A 27,756-nucleotide genomic window follows, 5' to 3' on the forward strand; every position below is an offset into this window, starting at 1 on the left:
ATTATTCAAGTAGGAGAATTAAAACAGGATCACAGAGAGGGAGGCTGAAGAATTTGACTTTCTGTGTTTACTTGTATGAGGAAAAACAGTACATAGAGGCATCCACAGTATTTAATTTGTTTGGATAATAGTTACAGATAAATAGGTACACCCCATATACAATTACCAATACTTTTTATACAGTTCATATTTCAGTACATCAACACTATTTTATTTACACTCTGTTTATGCACATTAACATCTTTCTAAAGTCAGTGCATTGTCAACAAGTTTTATACAGTCATTTACAAGGTGAATGTGGTTAATAGTTAATTTAATAAATTTTCCGCTAGTTCATGAATTAAAAAAATTAATTACAACCAGTATAACAAACACAGATCAAACAACATTAGTCGATTGTGCTACCTGCTTAAATAAAACATCTGTAAAGAAATTATTTAAAATCTTCCACTTTTTAATGGGACATGTCCAGGTAGGAAAGGATAGATTTTATATACTGAAAATCTTGAAACTATAAAGTATACATTTTGTCTGACTTTTTTACATTAGATGATTTAGGCCACTCCTACCTATTTGCAATTATATTTTTTCTGAAAAGGATTTCAATTTAGGTAGCCATTTAAGATAACCTTTCCAAATGCTCTGAAAACTAGATATTAATAGTTACTGGCCTCAGATATCAGAATACAAATGCTTAGTTACACTGGTAATGACTACCTATGAGGAAGAAAGGGTAGCGGAATCTGACAATTAATGAGAATCAACTTGCAGGGTCTAAATGAATAAACAAAGACCAAAAATAAGGTGAAACATTTCCTTCAAGTATATATTAAAAAACTACACCAAAAAAATTCTACCTGAAATAAATAATATTTATACTTTTGTCCCAGTCTTGATTAGAGGAAAAAATGAAGTAAACAAAGAAACATAACTTTCAATGACTACTGTAAAATTTTTAAAAAAAGACTAATATCAAAATAAAAAAATTAGTGGACATGCTAACAAAGCAAAACTAAAGTTGACTTCCTAAAACCACCAATTTCATTAAATATACTTATGAACTCCTAATGTCTGGGATGTGTTTTATTTGTAATTTATAGCCCTTAGAGCCATCAAATACACACAAGCAAGTTCATTTGCACGTGTTCTCTTTTTAAAGTGCAAAACAAACATGGAAAAGAACAACCACTAATTGTGAAACGTGATCTAGCTCCGATGCCGCTTACCTTCCCAGAAACTCTTGTTGCAACATGTGCATGTGAAGATGGTGCAAATATTGGCAACTGCTCCCCTTCCCTCAGCATGGGCGGGGCCGGGGGTGCAGAATACATTTCTGAGGATACTTGAAGTATCCTAAATGTAAGATGCCTCCACTGGGAGGGCCATGGTAGCTGGATTTCCCAGGATGTTTTTCTTTCTACTGGGTCTCCCTCTGGGTGGAAGGCACATAGCTCTTAAGAGAGCCTCCCTTTCAGACTGACCACTCTATGCCCCTGCCACTAATGACTGGTTGTATCTCAAACATAAACACAACGGCAAAAACAAAAAGCAAGAAAGACAAAGAAAGGGTATGGAAACTTTAAAAAATAAATTGAAAAATCCTCGCCCATGCCGTAAGAATCATTTGCACACCTTCATGATCTTGCTTTCTCCATCTTGTCAACAGAATGGAATAAAACTTCAGGAAAAAGGAGGTAGCATATCATGTCATCCCTAGACAACATTACAATTTTTTGTTTTTTGACTCCAAGGAAATCTTTAATATTTGTTATGATTATTGATAAACTCTATACTCACTACATATTTGTTCATATCTGGACAAGCACAACTGAATTCTTATTTGGTCCCAGGTGGCTGGTGCCAAACCTTTTGTTTACAGGCTAATGGTGGGATCTGCCTGAAAATTCTCTATCGGACAACTTGCATGAGACTTCAAAATAAAATTACTACTACTCTTAAAGTTAACTATTTTAATTAGAATTTGTATTCTAACAGGATAAAATAACTACATTTAGCTTGCTTCTCAGTGACACTTTTGCCAAGTATCAGCTACAAGGAGTCATCTCCCTCCCCACCAAGCTGTCTAGCAGCCAGAGTGGTAGCTTTACTGTAACACACAGTACTTTTTGTAATCAGACTCAAAGTCTTCATCCATACTGCTTGTGTCTGCCATCTTTTTGCCATCAATCTTTGGCAGAAATTGTGCGTAGTCTATCCTCTGCTGCTCATAGAAAAGAATGTAGGCAGAGTCGGTGTCAATTTCATCAGGGTGACGTTCCTGAAAGGGCAAGAAAAACCTTTAACAAAAAGCCATCACTATTATGGCTCTAAATCCTTGCCAGGAAAGGGAAGACCAACCCTCTGTAATTACTAAACCTGATTGCTTCCAATAAGCTCACTAGTTTGGCTGTCTCACACCTGCCCCTTTAAAATGAGCCCCATTATTTCCAATGTTTGCTTTGGAGAAAATATTTTGACCATAGACAAGTCAAAACAGAATGACCTAAAACCTCATCAAATTCTATTTATTTATTTTGTATTTATTTATTTTTTTCAGACGGAGTCTTGCTCTGTCACCAGGCTGGTGTGCACTGGCACGATCTCAGCTCACTGCAACCTCTGCCTCCTGGGTTCAAGTGATTCTCCTGCCTCAGCCTCCTGAGTAGCTGGGACTACAGGCATGTGCCACCACGCCTGGCTAATTTTTTGTATTTTTAGTAGAGTTGGGCTTTCATCATATTAGCCAGGATGGTCTCGATCTCCTGACTTCATCATCTGCCCACCTTGGCCTCCCAAAGTGCTGGGATTACAGTCGTGAGCCACTGCACTTGGCCCAACCCCATCAAATTCTAACAGTCTAGAAGATAGGAGCTTTTTGCATTAACTAACTCCTTTTTTTTTTTTTTTTTTTTTTTGAGACAGAGTCTTGCTCTGTTGCCCAGGCTGGAGTGCAGCGGTGCAGTCTTGGCTCACTGCAACCTCCACCTCCCAGGTTCAAGCCATTCTCCTGCCTCAGCCTCCTGAGTAGCTGGGATTACAGGCATGTGCCAACATGCCCAACTAATTTTTGTATTTTTAGCAGAGATGGGGTTTCACCATGTTGGCCAGTCTGGTCTTGAACTCCTGACATCAAGTGATCCACCTCCTAAGCCTGCCTCAGCCTCCCAAAGTTCTGGGATTACAGGCATGAGCCACGGCGCCCGGTCAACTAACTCTTTATTTTTCCTCACTACTCATGTTTTCATTCCCTACTCTGCATATCACTTTTGTTTCTTTAATACTGACAGCATCTATATATTGATTCTAACAGAAATATCTATTTCCTATTCAAGAGATAGTCCATTATTTCAACAAATGTTCCCCAGTTCTGTTGATATTCTGTTTCTAACTTTCATTCAAAGATTGAGAATGTTTACCTCACAGATGCTGCCATTGTAGCAGTACCACTTGCAGTTTGGGTTTTTGGCATAAGTGACATAATGGCCCCCACTCAGAATTCCTGAATGGCACTGTAAGAGATAAGAGAGTGGATGTATGTTAGTAGTTAACTGTACTATGGCCAGGGTATAGCACTAGGATCTGAGCAGGAGAACAGTGATCATGTAAATGATCAGTAGGTGAGAAAATATTTTAGAACCCTCTAACTTTCTCTAAAACCAAAATAAGCAAAAAGCAAAATACAAAAGTCATAAGCTCCAAGTCTTGTGTGGATAAACAATCATTTTATAATGTAATTACTATTATTATTATTATTTTGAGACGGGGCTTGCTCTATCACCCAGGCTGGGGTGCAGTCGAGTGATCACAACTCTGTAAAGACTTGGCCTCCTGGGCTCAGGTGATCCTTCTGCCTCAGCCTTCCAAGTAGCTGGGACCACAGGCAATGCCACCATACCTCGCTCCATTTTAAAATTATTTGTAGAGATGGGGCCCAGGCTGGTCTCAAACTCCTGGGCTCAAGCGATCCTTCTGCCTCAGCCTTCTAAAGTGCTGGGATTACAGGTGTGAGCCACCACACCTGGGCAGGCCCAGATTTCTATGTTAACTTTCTCTATCACTAAGTTCAACGCTAGGAAATAAGCAGGACCTGAAAAATACTTGCTGATGAATACATGAAGACAAGTGAACAAAACACAGACCACTCTCCGAAAACCATACAATAAACCACTTACTGAAATTGCATATAGATTATAAATAGGCTTACTATGAGTGTCTTCTCTTTGGTCATCAGTGCTGTCTTCTTCACTGTGGTTTCCAAGCTGACCATTGCTGTAGCCATTGCCATATGCTTCATGCTCATAAAGGAATCCATTGGCCAAAGCTACCTCGTGGTCCTGAGGAGTGACCAGCTCTGGTTGGCTGCCCCCCCGCATATGCCCTCGGCTCAAGGCGTCAGCCAGCTCATAGATCTGCCCAGCCCCATTCTCTTTGCTGGCATCCAAGTTCTTCTTACTACTTGACAGTTTATTTTTGCTGCCAATCTGGGGCAGCCGGAGCCTCCCTTTGCTCCTCCTCATAGTCCGTGGGCAGCTATTAGGGCTGCTGTTTTTGCTGGAGGGACAGCTGGTTCCACTTTTTCTTGATGAAGAAGGAGAACCTGTGAACAGGACAGAAGAAAAGATTCACAAATCCAAATGCCACAAAGTAAGCCAGCCCCAAATGCTAACTCTGAGGTTAGCTTCACAAATATACACACAAAGGTAAAGACAGGGGAGTCGTGACTGGCTACCCTTTAGTTCCTATTATGTAGCCAGTAAGTTACATTTTTGTCTTCTTCAATGCCGAGTCCCTATAAGCAACAATGTCCTGAAAATGTAAAGTAGGTTATAGGGACTCAGAAAATAGCAGAAAGATGATTTATGTCAGATTCAGTTGAAAAAAATCTAATTATTAAGAGTAAGGAGTTTTCCAAATACATATTCCTCTCCTTTGTAAAATTAGACAAAAAATGCGACCACCATTTACTGAGTACTTCCTATTGTTAGGCATGGTACTGGGAATTTCTTGCTGTCCATTGTTACCTCTATGTCTCACAAAAATCCTGTAAGGCTTTAAACTTTTTGGTTATAGCCTCTTACCCCTACCCCCTTTTATACCTTTAAAAATTATTGAGAACCTTTAGAACTTTTAGGTGAATTTTATCTATCAATATTTCCTGTATTAGAAACTAAAACTGAGGCATGAAAAAGTACAATACATTAGCACAGACTTCACTGTCAAAGTGACGATATTATTCCATGTCATGTTGTCTCTTACACCATTGTACATCTGTGAGAGAATAAAAGTGAAAAGGCACATATTGTCTTAGTATTTTTATGAAAATAGTTTTGGGCCAGGCACAGTGGCTCACACCTGTAATCCCAGCAGTTCAGGAGGCCGAAGCAGGAGGTTCACTTGGGTGCAGGAGTTCGAGCCCAGCCTGGGAAACATGGCAAAGCACCATCTCTACAAAAAATACAAAAATTAGCTAGGTGCAGTGGTGGGTGCCTGTAGTCCCAGCTACTCAGGAGGCTGAGGTGGGAGGATTGATTGACCCCAGGAGGTCGAGGCTGCAGTGAGCTGTGATCTGTGTTGCACCACTGCACTCCAGCCTGGGTGACAGAGTGAGAACCTGTCTCAAAAAAATAAAAAATAAAATAAATAAATAAATAAATAAAGAGTTTTGATCCTCTAGACCCCCTGAAAGATGGGTAACCTCAGAACTTTCACTATAAGGGGACAAGACAGCAGCTACCATTCCTGTTTACCATACATCAGGCACTGTGTGAAGTGCTTTACTCTCCATGTGTCAAACTCTCAACTCTGTAAACCTGGCATTATCTCCATTTTACAGATGAGAAAATAGATTCAGGGAGGCTGAATCTCTTGATAAAACGTACATAGCTCAAATACAGATAGGTCTGATTCCAGATAGGTTCCTTCCACCCAACCAACCTGATGTTCCAGAACGGAAGACAGAGAAACATATGTAGCCTACAGGAGTCCCAAGAAAGCAACTGCATAAGGCCCCCAGGCCTCACCTTTTGGGCTGCTGCTGATGTTAGCGCTGAGTGAGGATGGGCTTTTGCTCAGGAGCATGTCCTCTTCCCCAGCCAAACTCTGGACATCCACTTTCTTCACCTCTCTTGCCAGAATCCTGGGCTTGGAGAGCTCATCCCCCTGGGGTGTGAGTGGTTGATGCTGGCAGAGAGCCGGGTCTCGCGGTACCAAAAAAGCACTCGGATCAAAACTTTCCCGAGGAAATTTGACAATTTTCTGTGATTTTATCCACTGATCATTTACAAATTGAAATCGCTTAAGGTGAATAATCTGGAGAAGTAAAGGTAGAAAACATCACATTAAAGCGTTCTGAAGATACAAAATTTACATGGAAAAAACAAGTCAAATACATGTGAATGTTTGGGAATATATAACAGAACATTTACTCTTCATTATTTTTTAAAGACTTCAAAAATATGGTTTCCTAAAGGCCTCTACACAGGCCCCAGTGCACTGGTGTGCTTGTGCACACACTCAACTCAGCAGTGTGGCACAGCCACCTGACTGCGCAGTGGGTATTGCCTCCAGGCTCAGTTGCTCTTCTAGAGTCCACAAAGGGCTAGCCTGAGCTTCCACTCTCCACAGAGCCAGAAGTTCACCCTCTCCTGAAGTTCAAATTCACCACGTTGTACCCCTTGTGGCAGTTCTCACATCACACTGAATTGCAGTTACTGGGCTACATGACTGCTCTGCTTGTTTTATTTGATGATTATATGAAAATATATACTTGTTAAAATTCATCAAACTGGATTTAAAAATCTATGCTTTTAATCGTATGTTAATTATACCTCAATTTTTTTTAAAAGGTCTCCCCCTGGGCCAGGCATGGTGGCTCACACCTGTAATCCCCACACTTTGGGAGGCCGAGGTGGGTGGATCATGAGGTCAGGAGATCGAGACCATCCTGGCTAACACAGTGAATCCTCGTCTCTACTAAAAAAAATAAATAAAAAACACACAAAAAATTAGTCAGGCGTGGTAGTAGGCGCCTGTAGTCCCAGCTACCCGGGAGGCTAAGGCAGGAGAATGGTGTGAACCTGGGAGGTGGGGCTTGCAGTGAACTGAGATCTTGCCACTGCACTCCAGCCTGGGCGACAGAGCAAGATTCCATCTCAAAAAAAAAAAAAAAAAGGTCTCCCCCTCCTCCCCAACCACCTTGTCCCCAAGCCTGCCCCTTCCCTCTAGTTCCTATCTGTGGAGCTAGCTAACAACCAGTGTTATTAATTTCTTGTGCATCATTCCCCGGGAAGCTGTTCTGGTCTAAGAAAAACCTACATTCAGCTTCACAGAGTAGTGTGACAGAGACATGATTAGAATAAGAAAATACGGCTGGGCATGGTGGCTCATGCCTGTAATTCCAGCACTTTGGGAGGCCAAGGTGGGCGGATCACCTGAGGTCAGGAATTCGAGACCAGCCTGGCCAACATGGTGAAACCCCATCTCTACTAAAAGTACAAAAATTAGCCAGGTGGTAGTGGTGCATGCCTGTAATCTCAGCTACTCAGGAGACTGAGGCAAGAGAATCACTTGAGCCCAAAAGGTGGACGTTGCGGTGAGCTGAGATTACAACACTGCACTACAGCCTGGGTGACACAGTGAGACCCTGTCTCCAAAAAAAAAAAAGAAAAAGAAAGAAAATACATATAAATATCTGATTAAAATAGGCCAGTACCTTACAGTTACACTGACCTTAATGAATAGGAAGATTTGTCACTTCAAACTCTCCTGACAAACAAAAGGACAGTCTCCTAATCCATGAAGGGAGAAGGCAGAAGTAAATTAAATCTAAAAGAACACACAGGCCCTAGTGCACTGGCGTGCTTGTGCACACACTCTCAACTCAGCAGCGTGCCACAGCCACATGACTATGTGCAGTGAGTGTTGGGGGCTCCGGGCTCAGCTGCTCTTCTAGAGTCCACAAAGGGCTAGCCTGAGCTTCCTCTCTCCACAGAGCCAGAAGTTCACCCTCTCCTGAAGTTCAAATTCACCACGTTGTACCCCTTGTGGCAGTTCTCACATCACACTGAATTGCAGTTACTGGTCTACATGATTGATCTCTTCTTCTAGGTTGTAAGCTCTTTAGGAAAAGGAACTACCAAATATTTGTAGAAAGATTCATCTCTGTATTCAACATAAAAACCTTGTACAGAAAGTGTTTTAAACACTGCTGCAGGAAAAGTCTTATTCTCAAAAATAACAAAACCTCCTGTTTGTTCATGTCTTCTTTCTTTTATGCTAGATTCCTGCTCTCTCAGAGGCAGGACTGTAACATACCAGGAAGGGTGGAAGCCTCCAGAGATCCAGCTTCTTTGTTGCTAAGCAGTGGGTCTTACACTTGGAACAGTAGTACATCTCATCTTCCCCTAGCTCTTCCTCACTGGTGAAAGCACGGAGACAGCTGTCCAGGTTGATGGGCTCGACTTGCGCTCGCCGACTCTGCTCCACACTCTCATGCTCATCTACAACCTGTAGGTAGAGGGAACAGGAGGAAAGGGGTGTGTGGGAAGGCATTTAAACTGGTGATCTAGCTATGCATCAACCTCTCGGTCACTCACCCTTATTTTACTCTATATAAGGAAAAAGAAAATATAACTGGCTGGGTATGGTGGCTCAGACCTGTAATCCCAGCACTTTAGGAGGCTGAGGTGGGGGGAATTGCTTGAGTCCAGGAGTTCGAAACCAGCCTGGCCAACAGAGTGAGACCCTGTCTATGTAAAAGAAAAACCTAAAAATTAGCTGGGCGTTGTGGCGCATGTCTCTAGTCCCAGCTACTCAGGAGGATTGCTTGAGCCTGGGAGTAGAGGTTGCAGTGAGCTGTGATTACGCCACTGCACTGCAGCCCAGATGACAGAGAGAGACCCTGTCTCAAAAAAAAAAAAGGGAAAAGAAAACACAACCCAAACTAGAGTCTGAGCAAATACAGCACCTACACATTTATTCACAAATGTTACATTGTAACATTCTGGATAAAATTTCTATTTATATGATCATAGCTTTTCTTGAAAAATTTTTGAATGCTTCAAAATGACAAAAAGAACTTCATTTATTTAACAACTTTGGAATTCTATAAGGGATTACATGTGAGCTGGCCCTCAAGCCAGGGGTGATGATAGTAAGCCATTTATCTTTAATCAGAAAGCCAGAGCATTATTAGTATGCTGCAGAGTTTACAGAGGCTAGGAGAAATAACATGAAACACAGAAACCAGAGCTGGATGAAATAAGGGCACAGAAAAGCTCACCATGAGAAGACAACACAGCAGAGCATGAAACACCACAGGGTACAACTCATTTACATCTGATCCCATGTAACACAGAGTTATCAGAATACCAAGTCTATACTTATCTGTCTCCTCCCTCATGGGGCCTTTTTATCTGAGATGGCAACAAAAGGAAGAACAAGCTCAAGAGTGTGCTGCTTTTGTTGAGAAGGCCCCTAATACCCACCCAAACCTTTGGGGTCCTGTTAATCAGCATGTTAGGCTGTGGAGCAAGAAGGAGTTAAGTGTAAGAAAGGAGAGAGAGCAAAGAATGGGCGGGGTGCAGGGATATGTGTTGGGGGTGGTGTAGAATGAAGAAGGAGGAGAGAAGGAAGGATCTAGAGTGCAGCAGAAAAGAAATAATTTTTCCCTCTCCATGCCTGGCTGCTACCTGACAAACAATCAAGAACCATAGAGCTGGGATCCTTCTGTTTGTCTCTCTAACGTATGGGAAGGTGGGTGAAGCATCAGGGTTATGAATGCTACCATAAGACTTCACACAGTTTATATTTGTGTCCCAAAGCACAGCCTGGACCACAAGGCCCATACTGACTGCCTCTCTGTGGCAAACGTCACATATGTCCATCACCCACCCTATTTATTGCTCCTCACCCTTCCAGAGGTGAACTTCCTCCATGAATTTCCCTTCCTGAAACTCACGATGGGAACCTGAGACTGCCTGGAATACAAATTGGCACAGCTCAAGACATGCACCAGCTTAGCATGGGTTTTCAGGCGAGACTTTTTCCCTACGTGAGAGTCACGAGGCTGTCAAATGCTGTTATAAACAAGCAAGGTTGGGTTTGATCATGCAGTTAAGGTTCTAGCACTGCATAATTATCCAGGCTAAAGAGCTCATTTAAAAACGGGAACTTAGAGGAAAATTCTTTTTTTAGAAAAGTAAATCTAGCTTGGACTTGCGTTATAGACTTCTTTTTTGAGTACAAATTCTGTAGTAACAAGATATTAACTGTCATCATCTTTTGAAATGGTCACTCAAGGAAAAAACTGATGTGCTTCAAAAGGAAACATGCTGTATCATAGTTGTTGGAATGAGTAGAAAAAGGGGTGTATCATATACGATAGTGTTTCCTTTCTCATAGCCAGTTAAATATTATCTCTATTATCTCTACCAGGAATACTTTATGGCCAACCACAAATTAGAGTAAGCTAGTAAAGAATGTTGAATTTTATTGACTATATTTTCTGTGGAACACAGGCTACAGTGCTAGATGAAGACAGGGAGGAAAGAAGGCTGATAAAAAACATATTTGTGGACTGTACTGACAATAATTTCTATTTATCAGTAAAATTTCCCAAAGTGATAAAGATTCCCTTTACCTCTTGGGATCTATGCTTAGATCCTCTACTATTGTTTAAACAGTCTATGAATTACTTATAGGCACCCTCTTCTTTTTCAGAGTTGCTTTAAAGCTCATCTTAACACAAAACACAGGAAATGAAGTAATAGTTTTCATATAAGACTATTAAAAAAAAAGAGAGGCCTAAGAATTTGTCTAGTTTAAATTTCTTTTTTTCTTTCCTTTTTCTTTTTTTTTGAGACAGGGTCTTGCTTTGTTACCCAGGCTAGAGTGCAGTGGCGAGATCACAGCTCACTGCGGCCTTGATCTCTTGGGCTCAAGCAATCCTCCAACCTCAGCCTCCCAAGCAGCTGGGACTATAGGTGCACAACACCACACCTGGCTAATTTGTGCATTTTTTGTAAAGACAGGGTGACATCATATTGCCCAGGCTGGCATCTAGTTTAATTTTCTACTGAGGAATCTGAGGTCCAAACAGGAGAGAAATGTAAAGGATAAGAGTGCGTGTCCCTGTATTTTTTTCTGATTACTAGGTATAATATTCATGTGGAAATTTTGGAAAGCAGAGAAAAATGTAAAAAGGCAGGGAATCCTTTTATATTCTTAATACAAAGGCAACCACTGTCAAAATTTTGGCAGATTTTCTTCTGTCCTTTTTCCTAAATAGTTTTTTTTTCAATATTGAAGGTATTATTTCCAGTATATGCAACTTTATGTCTTGTTTTTAAAAAAATGTTCACACATCATAAGCATGTTCCCATAAATGTTAGCAAAAACTCCTGGTAATCATTTTCAACAACTGCATTATAGTTTACCCAATGAATACACCATGCTTTATTTAACCATTCCTCTAATGTGAGACAAATATAAGTTGTTAATAACTTTTTACTCTCCTAAAAAATGCTATGATGATATTTGCCTGCAAATTATGGAGTAATTACAGAGTATTCTCCCCTCAGATAAATTCCTAAAAGGGAAATCACTGGAATAAAAAATATAAAGCATATGGACAATAATCCCAATTTAAAAAGATGTTAATGTATATAAATAGAGTGTAAATAAAATAGTGTCGATGTACTGAAATATGAACTGTATAAAAAGTATTGGTAATTGTATATGGGGTGTACCTGTTTATCTGTAACTGTTATCCAAACAAATTAAATACTGTGGATGCCTCTATGTACTGTTTTTCCTCATACAAGTAAACACAGAATGTCAAATTCTTCAGCCTCCCTCTCTGTGATCCTGTTTTAATTCTCCTACTTGAATAATTTCTTTCTGACTTACAGAGGGGATGCTTCATCTCTGAGGTTGGAAACTCTGTAGAGCAGGATTCCCCAACTCCTGGGCTACAGACCAGCACCGTCCATGGCCTGTTAGGAACCAGGCTGCACAGCAGGAGGTGAGCGGTGAGCTGTATTTATAGCCGCTCCCCCTTGCTCCCATTACCGCCTGAGCTCTGCCTCCTGTTAGTTCAGCAGCGGCATGCCATTCTCGCAGGAGAACGAACCCTATTGCGAACTGCGCATGCTAGCAATCTAGGTTGTGTGCTCCTTATGAGAATCTAATGCCTGATGATTTGAGGTGGAACAGTTTTATCCCGAAACCATTCCCCCCAGCCCCCCAGTCCGTGGAAAATTGTCTTCCACAACACCAGCCCCTGGTGCCAAAAAGGTTGGCAACCACTGATGTAGAACAAGATTCCTACAGTGGGTACTACCCTACAGAGGTACTACTACAGAGGGTAGAACAAGATCCCTCCAGTGACCAAGTGACTTTAAACATGGCTCACATCCCTTTTAGAAAGTTATGGCAGGGAAGCAAGTAGAGAGCAGGTGGTAAACTGAGGATTGGTGCCTACATCGGTACCTACACTGGGTCCTACAGTCATTTTTGTGCAGATCAGGAGATGAGGTGAAGAGAAGGAAAGCTTCTCATTTGCATAATGCCTTGAAATGACCCGAGGTTTCTAGGGGGCACCGAGAAACCAGAGATGTCCCCTGTTGTCTGTCTGGGAGATCCAAGGGGACAGTTGGCAGTGTTGAGAAGAGATGAAGGTGACAGCTGTAGGTCCTTCACCCTCAGCTTCTATTTGTTCACCTATAAAATTAAAATACTGAACACTCAGGCTTGTAAGAATTAAATGAAGGACACAAATGCCTGGCACAGTTGCTTGGTAAGTGCTCAATCCAACGATACTCAATCCTATTTTACAAAAAGGGTTTTTTTTTGTTTGTTTTGTTGTTTGTTTTTTTACCTCCTTGCTATACTGATGCTAAAAGAGTTTAATAGTCCTCTGGTCACATTTTCCAAAAGCAAGAATACACATTAAAAATGTATAAAATGGGCCAGGCCCAGTGGCTTACGCCTGTAATCCCAGCACTTTGGAAGGCCAAGGCAGGCAGATCACCTAAGGTTGAGAGTTCCAGACCAGCCTGACCAACATAGAGAAACCCCGTCTCTACTAAAAATACAAAATAGCTGGGTGTGGTGGCCCATGCCTGTAGTCATCCCAGCTACTCGAAAGGCTGAAGTGGGAGGATCGCTTGAACCCAGAAGGTTGAGGTTGCAGTGAGCCTTGATTGTGCCACTGCACTCCGGCCTGGGTGACAGTGAGACCTTGTCTCAAAAAGCCTCAGAAGGAGTGGCCTAGGGAGATGAGCAAGCATTTTGTTTCTAGTTTCTGAATGGCCCTGTGCATTGAGAGAGGTCTTCGGCCTCCCAGCCTCTCTGGCTGAAGGTGGCGATTCTGCATGGAGTCTCTCCACCACTTGGTGGCATTGCTCACAGTGACTTCTTACTTCTAAACACCATTGAATTGGAGCAAGTAGATGATTTGCCACATTTTTCCCAGCTAGTTTGGAGGCTGAATATAGAATTTTACTGGGGCACATCAGAATGTGTACGTTGGGGAGCAGCGATCCCCGTTTTCCTTGATAATGTGCCGACAGCTTCCTTAGTATTGAAATCACAAAGTCAGAAATGCACACACCTCTATGATGAGAGATCCATACAGGAGAGAGCAACAAAAAGAGGCCTTTTAAGTTTGCCAGACTTCCTGACCAGTGGGAAGCAAGAGAGTAGATAAGTGTGCAACAGGCACAAACCCAGGCCTATAAGAACCTAGTTGGGAATAGAATGTAAGAGAATGGGGAGCGATGGGGACTCTAGTGTGTTCTGGGCATGTGCCCATCTAAAGTCTCCATGTGACTGTTGCCCTGCAGGAATGTGGGCCCCAGTGTTCACCAAACCTTTTTTTTTGTTTGTTTGTTTCCCATGAAGAGAAGCCAGAAACCCAGATATTGATACAAAGTATCCAGTTTAGAAGTGTTGGTAGTTTTTTAAATTTTGAACATTGTGCTGCCCAAAGAAGGTATCTGCAAGCCAGGTACAAACCAGCAGTTCATGCCCTCTGGTGAGCAGAAATGTCGGAGGTCGAATTCTAGTTCTGCTGTTGCAACAGCTGTAAACGAAAGTCTTCAGATTTCTAATGCCCAATGGAAATGCCACTTTATTTCCAAAGGTTATTAAAAGGAATAGTTCATGTATGTAAGTAGGCACAGAGCTTGCCACCTATTAGGTACTCAAAAGCATTCTTCTTTCACTTAAGGAAACAATACAGGCATAATACAACAATAATGTTACGATCAAGTTCATTATCAGGAGGCATACACCCAAACAATAGGGGAGTGAGCACCTACCACGTACAGAGCTCTCTGCTATGTTCTCTGGGGGCAGCAGTTCCCAACCTGGCAATTCATCGGCATCGTCGGAATCAGCCAGCAGCTTGTTGGATATGCTGAGTCCAGAGTCCCGCCCATATTACAACAAACGTTCTGTGCCTATTACACCCAGATTTATGAGATCCTCCTCTCCCATGCAGTCAAAGTATCTGCATTCTAATAAGTTCCTCAGAGGAAGCTCTTTTGCAGCCAGTTTGCACCGGTCTGTGGGTTGGTCACTTATGGAAACCACTGCTCCAGGGAATGAATCATGATTTCCAGTCTCATTAGGGAAAGATGATATGCATATGCACACATGTAAAGAGGAGTGACAGTAATTAGCCAAAAGCTCTGTGGACATAATTGCCTCTGATGAAGTGCTGACTGATGACATCAGACAGTAGGCTATTGACAGTGTACCCCGGGGAAAGCTAAATGCAAAAGAGAAGCGAACTGCCTCATGAAGTGAGATCAGGATTACAGGGTCAGAAATGTGGAGAGGGTGATTCAGATGGACAAAGGAGCAGAGGCAGGATTCCAGTGATGTGTTTCGAAGGCAGTGCAGCCTGTTTGTGCTGAGTGGAAGGTGCACGAGGAACATAGTAGACGGTAACATGAAGGCAGGAGCTGTGAAGGCCTTTGAAGGTCAGGCCAGTTGTAATAAAACTATTTCACATTGTCAGGTATCTTGCGATGGTTGCCAAACATTTTTCTATGGTTTGCATAAATACATATCTATTTTATTTATGTATTTATTTTATTTATTTATTTATTTTTTGAGACGGAGGTTCGCTCTTGTTGCCCAGGCTGGAGTGCAATGGAGCAATCCCAGCTCACTACAACCTCTGCCTCTCAGGTTCAAGCAATTCTCCTGCCTCAGCCTCCTGAGTAGCTGGGATTACAGGCATGAGCCACCACGCCCAGCTAATTTTGTATTTTTAGTAGAGATGGGGTTTCTCCATGTTGGTCAGGCTGGTCTTGAACTCCCAGCCTCAGGTGATCCACCCATCTCGGCCTCCCAAAGTGCTGGGATTACTGGCGTGAGTCACTGCACCCAGCCTATTTTAGTTTTCTTTGAGACGGAGTTTCACTCTTGTCGCCCAGGCTGCAGTGAAGTGGCACTATCTCGGCTCACTGAAACCTCCACCTCCCGGATTCAAGTGATTCTCCTGCCTCAGCCTGCCAAGTAGTTGGGATTACAGGGTCCCTTGAAGCCCAGGACAAATGGCCCTGCTGTGGCCTTGCCCCAACTCACCCCCCAACTTCCTCTGGGTCAGCCCCAACTCGTAGTCCAGTCCTCCCAGTTCCTCTGCTTCTCTGAGTGTAACTTGAGCTGACGTGTGGTGCATTCCAGTTACCTGACTTACATCAAGCTGTCAATGGCAATCAAGCGTAATGAAAGCATGGCCAAAGGTCTGCAGAGGGCTCTGCTGCAGCAGCCAGAGGATGACAGCAAGTGCTTCCCCTGGCCCCAGGACCTGATCTGGCTTTATGACATCATCTTACAGCTGACCCTTGACGACCGGGAAGGCAAGGGCCTGTCGTTTTCCTTTGCCTGTGTCAGACACAAAATGACTTAACTTTATATCATGGAAGGGCTGTGACAAGCAGGACCTGTTAGTAGCTGGGAAAAGACAAAGGTCTTACACCAGTTCCACAGTCTGTGAGCCCCTACCTCTCAGACATGCTGATCTGCAGAGAATAGTGACCCCAGATCATCACTGAGCACTTCACCTGTGTAAGATGCTCCCAGGTGCCATAGAGCATCTGAGACCTGAATCCATGCCATCTCGGCCCTCAGGGAGTTTGTCAGTCAGTAGGACTGTGCGACACACACAGTCAAGGCATCTGAGTAGATGCTAAGCAAAATAAAAGCTCAGCGCTGGAACAGATCCCTTCCAGCTAAGATGGGCCAAGAAGTCTCTGAAGGCGGGTGAGCTATGAGTTGAGTTGTAAAGGGCAAATCTGTTTCCAGGATGAGAGGGGAATGGAGGCGACAGCAGGTGTGGCTGCTGCCAGGTCACTTCACAGGCTTTTCCCCATTGTATTGACCTGGGGCTTTTTTTTTTCTCACCATTGTCTGTTCTTACAAGGTCTTCTGTGAAAAATTCAACCTAAGATCTACTCTTCATGAATTTTCTTGTTGCATCTGTTGTACAGAATCTGGTGGAATTGCTCCAGCTTCCTGGTTTAGAGGAAGACAAAGCCTTCCAGAAAGAGATAGGCCTCAAGATTCTGGTGTTCAAAGCTTACAGGTAACGTCCCATGGGATGGGCAGAGTTTTCCTCTGCCTCCCAGGTTCTGTAAGCATTGGGAGCATGACCCAGCCCACAGCAGATGGGATCATTGGCCTTGAGTGTATGGTTACCTTGCCTGCGATCAGAGGAAGGTCAGCCCAGCACGTTCAAGGGGAGTTTCTAAAGGCTGTGGTCAGTAGTGGCCAGTGATGATGACTGCCCTTTGGCCAGGTTGGAGGAGTGGAGCACACACGTTAAACTTGGCTTCCTCGCTGGGTGTGGTAGCTCACGCTTGTAATCCCAGCACTTTGGGAGGCAAAGGCAGGATTAAAAACTTAAATCTAAAATGAAAACATATTAAAACCTTGGACGATAATCTAGGAAATACCATTGCGGACATAGGATCTGGAAATGATCTTCATGACAAAGATGCCAAAAGTAATTGCAAGAAAAACAAAAATTGGCAAATGGGACCTAATTAAACTAAAGAGCTTCTTTACGGCAAAAGAAACTATCAACAGAGTAAACAGCTCACAGAAAGGGAGAAAATATTTGCAACCTAGCCATCTGACAAAGGTCTAATATCCAGCATCTGCAAGGAACTTAAATTTACAAGAAAAAAAAACAAACAACCCCATCAAAAATGGGCAAAGGACATGAACAGATACTTTTCAAAAGAAGACATAACATGTGGCCAACAAGGCTATGAAAAAAATGCTCAAACTCACTAATCATTAGAGAAATGCAAATCAAAATCACAGTGAGACACCATCTCACACCAGTCAGAATGACTATTATTAAAAGGTCAAAAACTAACAGAAGCTGGCAAGGTTGTGGAGAAAAGGGGATGTTTATGCACTTCTGGTGGGAATTTAAACTTGTTTAGTCATTGCGGAAAGCAGTTTGGCGATTTCTCAAAGAACTTAGAATTGCCATTTGACCCAGAAGTCCCATTGCTTTCCCCATTGCTTTTTTTAAGTGGAGTTGTTGAAGGTTGGATGGTTGTGGGTGTGCTGCATTATTTCTTAGCTCTCTATTCTGTTCCATTGGTATATGTGTCTGCTGTTGTAACAGTACCATGCTATTTCTGTTACTGCAGGTTTGTAGTATAGTTTGAAGTCAGCTACCAAACTACCAATGACATTCTTCACAGAATTAGGATAAACTATTTTAAAATTTATATCGAACCCCAAAACAGCTGGAATAGCTAAGGCAATTCTAGCTTACTTTTATAAGAATATAGTGTATAATACATAGAATATACAGCATATATATTAATCAACTTTGTTATGGCTAAGGTTTCTGGTCAACAGTAGTTAATCAGGTCAGTCAGCAGTTACATTACAGGGAAGTCAAAATTTAGGCAAATTTTTGGCTGTGTGGGGTTCAGCCCCTCTAACTTCCACATTGTTCAAAGGTCAAGAGTACTGAAAGGGAAAAAAAACCTAAAATGAGCCATGTGTGATTCAACTGGAATTAGAATCACCAGGAAGAACTCATGGTTTTCAGTATATTCTAATATAGAAATATCGATGAATATAAGCATGTATGTTTGTATATTTATCCATCTAGCTGTATTTTTCTGCTCTGTTCACTGAGGAAGCCTATGAGCAATGACAACTCCAATAGCCATACGTATCTACCACAATTACTGCCCAGATATTGGTTTCTAATTACTGTCCCCTAAAGAGAGTCAGGGCTTCTGGAAAAAAATGAAAATGGCTGATTCAAGGGCTGGGGCAGAGAAAATACAAAGTATGGTTGAAACAGCTTATGCCAGAAAGTAAGGAAGTATTCAAAGAACAATAAGGACAGTTCAAAAAGACATGAACTCAGCTTGAAATGGCTACCACTGGTCAAAGCGGAGGGAACCTGAACAGCAAAACAATAAATTTTCCCTTCTCCCCTATTTGTTGGTTGGTTTTGTTTTGTTTTACTTATCCACGTAGAAGGAATGAAAGATGAAGACAATCATGATTTGGCAACCACCATAATAATAATTGACCCAACAAAAATAATCAATGAAATGCTAAATCTAGTGGGTGAGATGTTGAGAGTAACCATATATTTACAGAGCCTCAAACTATGTTCACATAAGACATTGGTGAAAAACAAAGGGTAGATAGTCACTTTATCATGGACAGACCTGGCAGATTCTCAACCAAAGTCAACATTGGCCAGTAATGGAGCCAAGTAACAGCATATGCCTCCAGATATGCTGCATTGGGAAGAACTCAGCCTCACTTGTGTGACCTTCCTGCCTGAATGGTATAACCTGAACTGAATCATGAAGAAACATCCTATGAACCCAAACTGAGAGAAAATCCACAAAAAACTGACCCATACTCTTCAAACACATAAATGCCATGAAAATCAAGGAAAGACTCAGGAATCATCCTGGACTAAAAGAGACTAAAAAGACAGAATAATTTGACACAGATCGACCTCCTCCAAAGGTCAGCAACCTCAAACATCAAAGGTAGATAGGCCCACAGAGATGAGAAAGAATCAATGTAAAAATGATGAAACCTCTCAACATCATGGATTATGAAAGTCAACATCATGGACTGTAAAATCACCCATCTTAAATTATTTGGCTATAAAAAATATTATTGAGACAACTGAAAAAAGTAAAATAAGGTTTATGGATGAGATATTAACAGTAAACCATTTTTAATTTCCTGATTTTGATAGTTATACTATAATTATGCAAGATAATGCCTTGTTTTTAGGAGACACACATAAAATTATTTAGAAGTAAAGAGGCATCATACCTGCAACTTATAAACCATTCAGAAAAAGTCTATATTATGCACCTACATTTATATTTACCTAGAAAGAGAAGAGGAAAAGGGGGAGAAAGGATAAAGCAAATACAGTAAAATGTTCACATTTGGGGAATAGTATCCAAGAATGTTTTGTAGTTTTCTTACTATTTTTCTATAAGTCTAAAATTGTCAAAATAAAACATTTCTAAAAAAAAAAAATTGTTAAAAAAATTGTCAAATTATAACCTATTAAATGAAATAAACCACAAGTAAATATCAAATCAAGTAAATGAATAAATTGAGTTTGATGAAGAACAGAGATATCTACATAGTCTCAAATTACCTCCCCACAAAATATTAATACTAATTAATTACAAGGTGAAAAAGTAACATTACAGAGGAGAAAGCTAGCAGACACCACTGTTTGTGATCAATGCCAACATCACCAGTAAAAGGGCAAATCAAAATTGTAGGTCACTCATGTTCTATGGGGCTAACAGAGCTCTAATTTCTTCCCGGGATGGAGTGCCTGAGGGGTGGGGCAGGCTGCCACCCAGGCCTTTCAAGCTTCTCAGCCAGTTCAGCCTGTGGGCCTTTGGACAGCCCAAACTGAATGGGAACTGAAGGGATCCCCAACACAGCACAGCTGGTCTACCAAAAAGTAGCCAGAATCATTCTTTAAGCAGGTCCCTTATCCCATTTCTCCTGACTGGAGGAGACCTCCCAACTGGGGTCTCCAGCCACCTCCTACAGGCACTTTCGAGCCAGCAATAGGTCAGTACCCTGCTGGGCTGGAGCTTCCAGAGGAAGTGGCAGGCAGCCATCTTTGCTGTTTCACAGACTTCACTGATGATACCTCCAGCTATGGGAAAAACCGAGGCAACTAGGGTATAGTGCGAACCCCCAGCAAACTGCAGCAGCCCTGCAGAAGAGTGGCCAGACTGTTAAAAGAAAAACAAGCAGGAAACAACAACAATAACAATTTAAAAAGCCACAAAAATCCCATCCTCAAGGTCAAAATTTAAGATAGACCCACAGAGATGAGAAATAACCCCAAAATCCTGAGGACTCAAAAAGCCAGAGTATCCCTGCAACACCTCTCCAGCAAGGGCTCAGAACTGGGTTGAGCCTGAGATGGCTGAAATGACAGAGTAGGCTTCAGAATGTGAATAACAGTGAACTTCAATGACCTAAAGGAGCATCTTGTAACCCAATGCAAAGAAACTAAGAATCATGACAAAACAATACAGGAGCGGACAGCCAAAACAGCCGGTCTAGAGAAAAACATAACTCACCTGTTAGAGCTGAAAAACACACTACAAGAACTTCACAATGAAATCACAATTATTAACAGCAGAATAGGCCAAGAAAAGAATCTCAGAGCTTGAAGACGATCTTTCTGAAATAAGACAGGCAGACAAGAATAGAGATAAAAGAATGAAAAGGAATGAACGATACCATCAAAAAATATGCGATTACATAAAGAGAACGAATCTATGATGGATTGGGGTACCTGAAAAAGACAAGGAGAATGGAACCAAGTTGGAAAACATACTTCAGCATAGGATCCAAGACAACTAACTTCCCCAAGTTAGTTCTAGCAAGACAGGCCAACACTCAAATTCAAGAAATCCAGAGAACTCCAGTGAGATACTCCACAAGGAGATCATCCCCGAGACACATAATCATCAGATTCTCCAAACTCTAAATGAAAGAAAAAATGTTAAGGGCAGTCAGACAGAAAGGCCAGGTCACCTACAAAGGGAACCCCATCAGATGAACAGCCGACCTCTCAGTGGAAACCCTACAAGTCAGTAGATACTGGGAACCAATATTCAACATTCTTAAAGAAAAGAATTTCCAACCCAGAATTTCACATCTGGCCAAACCAAGCTTCATAAGCAAAGGATAAATAAGATGCTTTTCAGACAAGCAAATGCTGAGGGAACTTGTTACTACCAGACCTGTCTTGCAAGAGCTCCTGAAGGAAGCAGTAAATATGAAAAGGAAAAACCATTACCAGGCACCAGAAAAACACACTAAAGTACAAAGAACAGTGACACTGTGAAGCAACCACATAAACAAGTTAGCAAAATAGCCAGCTAGCATCATGATGATGAGATCAAATCCACATATAATACTACTAACCTTAAATCTCAATGTGTTCTCCAATGAAAGACACAGAATGGCAAGCTAGATAAAGAACCAAGACCCATCAGCATGCTGTATTCAAGAGACCCATCTCACACACAAAGAAACACATAGGCTAAAAATAAAGGGATGGAGGAAAATTTACCAAGCAAACAGAAAGCAGAAAAAAACAAAGCTTGCAATCCTAGTTTCTAACAAAACAGACTTTAAATTAACAAAGATCAAAAAAGACAAAGAAGAGGACTACTTGTTGGTAAAGGGTTCAATTCAACCAGAAGAGTTAACTATCCTAAATATATATGCACCCTATACAAGAGCACCCAGGTTCATAAAGCAAGTTATTGGAGACCTTCAAAGAGACTTAGACTCCCACACAATAATAGTGGGAGACTTTAACACCGCAATGACAATATTAGACACATCATGGAGACAGAAAATTAACAAAGATATTCAGGACCTGAACTCAGCTGTGGATCAAGTAGACATGATAGATATCTACAGAACTCTCCAACAAAAAAACAAGCGAATATACATTCTTCTCATAGCCACATGACACTTACCCTAAAACTAATCATAAATTAGGAAGAAAAACACTCCTCAGCGAATGAAAAATAACTGAAATCATAACAAAGAGTCTCTCAGACCACAGCACAATCAAATTAGAACTCAAGATTAAGAAATTCACTTAAAACCACACAACTATATGGAAATTGAACAATCTGCTCCTGAATGACTTTGGGGTAAATAATAAAATTATGGCAGAGATCAAGAAGTGTTTTAAAACTAATTAGAACAAAGATACAACATAACAGAATCTCCAGGACTCAGCTAAAGCGATGTTAAGAGGAAAATCTATAGCACTAAATGCCCACATCAAAAAGAGAGAAAGATCTCAAGTTAACAACCTAATATTACAACTAAAAGGACTAGAGAACCAAGAGGAAACAAACTCCCAAGCTAGCAGAAGACAAGAAATAACCAAGATCAGAGCTGAACTGAAATAGAGACACAAAAAAACCTTCAAAAAAATCAATGAATCCAGGAGGTTTTTTATAATTTACTTTTTATTTCAATAGGTTTTTAAGGAACAGGTGGTGTTTGGTTATATAAATAAGTTCTTTAGTGGTGATTTTTGAGATTTTGGTGCATCCCTCACCCGAGCAGTGTACACTGTACTCAATGTGTAGTCTTTTATTTCTCACTCCCTTCCCACCCTTTCCCCTGAGTCCCCAAAGTCCACTGTATCATTCTTATGCCTTTACATTCTCATAGCTTAGTTGCCACATTTGAGAACATATGATGTTTGGTTTTCCATTCTTGAGCTACTTCACTTAGAAGAATGGTCTCCAATTCCATCCAGTTTGCTCCTTTTTATGGCTGAGTAGTATTCCATGGGGTGTGTGTGCACATATCACATTTTCTTTATCCACTCATTGATTGATGGGCATTTGGGCTGGTTCCATATTTTCACAATTATGAATTTTGCTGCTATAAACGTGTGTACAAGTATCTTTTTTGTATAATGTCTTCTTTTCCTCTGGGTAGATACTGAGGAATGGGGTTGTTGGATCAAATGGTAGATCTACTTTTAGTTCTTTAAGCAATCTCCACACCGTTTTCCATAGTGGTTGTACTAGTTTACATTAGCATCAACACTATAAAAGTGTTCCCTTTCCACCACATCCATGCCGACATCTATTATTTTTTAATTTTTTTAATATTGCCATTCTTACAGGAATGAGGTGATATCGCGTTGTGGTTTTGATTTGCATTTCCCTGATCATTAGTGATGTTGAGCATTTTTCCATATGCTTGTTGGCCATTTGTATATTTTCTTTTGAGAATTGTCTATTCGTGTCCTTAGCCCACTTTTTTATGGGATTGGTTTTTTTCTTACTGATCTGAGTTCTTTGTAGATTCTGAATATTAGTCCTTTGTTGGATGTGTAGGTTGTGAAGATTTTCTCCCACTCTGTGTGTTGTCTGTTAACTCTGCTAATTATTTCTTTTGCTGTGCAAAAGCTTTTTAGTTTAGTTAAGTCCCATCTATTTATCTTTTGTTTTTGTTGCATTTGTTTTGAGCTTCTTGGTCATGAAGTCTTTGCCTAAGCCAATGTCTAGAAGGGTTTTTCCAATGTTATCTTCTAGAATTTTTAAGGCTTCAGGTCTTAAGTTCTTGATCCATCTTGAGTTGATTTTTGTATAAGGTGAGAGATAAGGATCCAGTTTCATTCTCCTAAATGTGGCTAGCCAATTATCCCAGCACTATTTGTTGAATAGGGTGTCCTTTCCTCACTTTGTTGAAGATCAGCTGGCTGTAAGTATTTGGCTTTAATTCTGGGTTCTCTATTCTGTTCCACTGGTCTATGTGCCTATTTTTATACCAGTATCATGCTGTTTTAGTGACTATGGTGTTACAGAATAGTTTGAAGTTAGGTAATGTGATGTCACCAGATTTATTCTTTTTGGTTAGTCTTCCTTTGGCTATGTAGGCTCTTTTTTGGTTCCATATGAATTTTGGGATTATTTTTCATCATTTTGTAAAGAATGATGGTGGTATTTTGATGGGAATTGGATTAAATTTGTAGATTGCTTTTGGCAGTATGGTCATTTTCACAATATTGATTCTACCCATCCATGAGCATGGGATGTGCTGCCATTTGTTTGTGTCATCTGTGATTTCTTTCAGTAGTGTTTTGTAGTTTTCCATGCAGAGATCTTTCACCTCCTTGGTTAGGAATATTCCTAAGTATTTTATTATTATTATTATTATTAATATTATTATTATTATTATTATTATTTGTAGCTATTGTAAAAAGGGTTGAGTTATTGATTTGATTCTTGGCTTGGTCGCTGAAGGTGTATAGCACAGCTATGGATTTGTGCACACTTGTGTGTAACTCTGTATCCTGAAACTTTGCTGAATGCATTTACCAGTTCTAGAAGCTTTTTGGATGAGTCTTTAGGGTTTTCTAGGTATACAATCACATCATTGGGAAACAGCAATAGGCAGACTTCTTCTTTACCACTTTGGAGGCCCTTGATTTCTTTCTCTTGTCTGATTGCTCTGGCTAGAACTTCCAGTACCATGTTGAATAGAAGGTGGGCAATCTTGTCTTCTTCCAGTTTTCAGGACGAATGCTTTCAACTTTTCCCTGTTCAGTATAATGCTGGCTGTGGGTTTGTCATAGATGGCTTTTGTTACCTTAATGTATGTCCCTTCTATGCTGATTTTGCTGAGGGTCTTAATAAAATAAGGATGCTGGATTTTCTCAAGTGGTTTTTCTGCATCTATTGAGATGATCATGTGACTTTTGTTTTTTAATTCTGTTTATGTAGTGTATCGCATTTATTGACTTGTAGATGTTAAACCATCCCTGCATCCCTGGTATGAAACCCACTTGATCATGATGGATTATCTTTTTGATATGTTGTTAGATTCAGCTAGCTAGTATTTTTTTGAGGATTACTGCATCTCTGTTCATCAGGGATGTTGGTCTGTAGCTTTCTTTTCTCATTATGTCCTTCCTTGCTTTTGGTATTAGGGTGTCTATTAGTCTGTTTCAGTATTAGGGTGTGTATTAGTCCATTTTCACACTGCTGATAAAGACATACCTGAGACTGGGCAATTTACAAAAGAAAGAGGTTTATTTGACTTACAGTTCCACATATTTGGGGAGGCCTCAAAGTCATGGTGGAGTCAAGGAAGAGCAAGTCACATCCTACGTGGATGGCAGCAGGCAAAAAGAAAGAGCTTGTGTAGAGAAAGTCCTGTTTTTAAAACCATCAGATCTTGTGACACTCACTCACTGTCATGAGAACAGCATGGAAAAGACCTGCCCTCATGATTCAATCATCTCCTACTGGGTCCTTCTCAAAACATGTGGGAATTATGGGAGCTACAAGATGAGATTTGGGTGGGGACACAGAGCCAAACCATATCATGGTGATTTTGGTTTCATCAAATGATTTAGGGAAGATTTCTCTTTCTCTATCCTGTGAAATAGTGTTAATAGGATGGGTACCAATTCTTTGAATGTCTGATAGAATTCAGGTGTGAATCCATCTGGTCCTGGACTTTTTTGTTGTTGGCAATTTTTAAATTACCATTTTCAATCTTGCTGCTTCTGATTGGTCTGTTCAGAGTTTCTATATCTTCCTAATTTAATCCAGGAGGGTTGTATATTTCCAGGAATTTATCGATCTCCTGTAGGTTTTCTAGTTTATGGATGTGAAGATGTTCATAGTAGTCTTGAATAATCTTTTGTATTTCTGTGGTATCAGTGGTAATATCTCCCATTTCATTTCTAATAGAGCTTATTTGGATCTTCTCTCTTCTTTTCTTGATTAGTCTTGCTAATGCTTATCAATTTTATTTATCTTTTCAAAGAACCAGCTTTTTGTTTCATTTATCTGTTGTATTTTTTTGTTTCAATTCCATTTAGTTTTGTTCTGATTTTGTTATTTCTTTTCTTCTGCTGGGTTTGGATTTGGACTGTTCTAGTTTCTCCAATTCTGTGAGGTGTGACCTTAGATTGTTTATTTGTGCTCTTTCAGACTTTTTGATACAGGCATTTAATGCTATGAATTTTCTTCTTAGCTCCACTTTTGCTGTATCCCAGAGTTTTTGATAGGTTGTGTCACTATTATTGTTCAGTTCAAAGAATTTTTAAATTTCCCTCTTGATATCATTGTTGACCCAACAATCATTCAGGAGTAGGTTATTTAATTACCATGTATTTGCATGCTTTTGAGTGTTCCTTTTGGAATTAATTTCCAATTTTATTCCACTGTAGTCTGAGAGAGTACTTGATATAATTCTGATTTTCTTAAATTTACTGAGACTTGTTTTGTGCCCTATCATATGGTCTATTTTTGAGAATGTCCCGTGTTCTGATGTATACAATGTATATTCTATGCTTGTTGGGTAGAATGTTCTGTAAGTATCTGTTAAGTCCATTTGTTCTAGGGTATAGTTTAAGTCCATTGTTTCTTTGTTGACTTTCTGTCTTGGTGATCTGCCTAGTGCTGCCAGCGGAGTATTAACATCCCCCACTATTATTGTGTTGCCAACTACCTCATTTCTTATGTCTAGTAGTAATTGTTTTATAAATTTGGGATCTCCAATATTAGGTGCATATATATTTAGGACTGTGATATTTTCCTGTTGAACTAGTCCTCTTATCATTATATAATGTCCCTCTTTGTCTTTTTAAAACTGCTGTTGTCTTAAAGTCCATTTTGTCTGATATAAGAACCGCTACTCCTGCTTGCTTTTGATGTGTCCATTTAGACGAAGTGTCTTTTTCCAACCCTTTGCCTTAAGTTTATGTGAGTCTGTATGTGTTAGGTGAGTCTCCTGAAGACAGCAGCAACTTGGTTGGTGAATTCTTACCCATTCTGCCATTCTATATCTTTTAAGTGGAGCATTTAGGCCATTTACATTCAACATTAGCATTGAGTTGTGAGGTACTATTCTATTCTTAACGCTATTTGTTGCCTGAGTACCTGAAAACCTGGAAGCATTCCCTTCAAAACTGACACAAGACAAAGATGCCCTCTCTCACCACTCCTATTCAACACAGTATTAGAAATTCTCACCAAGGCAATCAGGCAAGAGAAAGAAAGAAAAGCTATTCAAATAGGAAGACAGGAAGTCAAACTATCTTTGTTTGCAGATGATATGATCCTATATCTAGAAAACTCCATCATCTCAGCTCAAAAACTTCTTAGCTGATAAGCAACTTCAACAAAGTCTCAGGATACAAAATCAATGTGCAAAAGTCACTAGCATTCCTATACACCAACAACAGGCAAGCCGAGAGAAAAATCATGAATTAACTCCCATTCACAATTGCCACAAGAAGAGTATAATACCTAGGAATACAGCTAACAAGAAAAGTGAAGGACCTTTTCAAGGATAACTATAAACCATTATTCAAAGAAATCAAAGGTGACACAAACAAATGGAAAAACATATGCTCACAGACAGGAAGGATCAATATCATGAAAATGACCACACTGCCCAAGGCAATCTGTAAATTAAATGCTAGGCCCATTAAACTACTATTGACATTCTTTAAGACCTAGAAAAAGCTATTTTAAAATTCATATGGAACCAAAAAAGAGCCCAAATAGCCAAGACAATCCTAAGCAAGAAGAGCAAAGCTAGAGGCATCATGCTACCCAGCTTCAAAATATACTACAAGACTACAGTAACCAAAACAGCGTGGTGCTGGCACAAGAACTGACACATAGA

The 27,756-nt window shown here is 40.5% G+C and overlaps 1 protein-coding gene across 2 annotated transcripts; it reads right to left on the bottom strand.

Moving 5' to 3' along the window:
* Positions 1-52: 52 nt before the first annotated feature.
* LOC115934575 (ubiquitin carboxyl-terminal hydrolase 6-like) lies at positions 53-25,919 on the bottom strand. Of its 2 annotated transcripts, XM_063706637.1 has the most exons (9): positions 21,496-25,919; positions 20,643-20,746; positions 16,711-16,885; positions 12,494-12,720; positions 8,314-8,505; positions 6,021-6,309; positions 4,173-4,597; positions 3,417-3,509; positions 53-2,278 (listed from the first exon to the last, which is right to left on the bottom strand). In XM_063706637.1, the coding sequence occupies exons 4-9, from the start codon at positions 12,509-12,511 to the stop codon at positions 2,105-2,107; spliced, it is 1,191 nt and encodes a 396-aa protein (XP_063562707.1). In that variant the 5' UTR covers positions 12,512-12,720; positions 16,711-16,885; positions 20,643-20,746; positions 21,496-25,919; the 3' UTR covers positions 53-2,104. The 2 variants fall into 2 exon arrangements, with proteins under 2 accessions (XP_063562707.1, XP_063562706.1); XM_063706636.1 differs by lacking the exons at positions 20,643-20,746; positions 21,496-25,919 and having other exon boundaries at positions 4,205-4,597; positions 16,711-19,296.
* Between the last annotated feature and the right edge of the window lie 1,837 nt (positions 25,920-27,756).

Source organism: Gorilla gorilla, chromosome 4 (assembly GCF_029281585.2).
Source record: "Gorilla gorilla gorilla isolate KB3781 chromosome 4, NHGRI_mGorGor1-v2.1_pri, whole genome shotgun sequence".
Classification (NCBI taxonomy): Eukaryota; Metazoa; Chordata; class Mammalia; order Primates; family Hominidae; genus Gorilla; species Gorilla gorilla.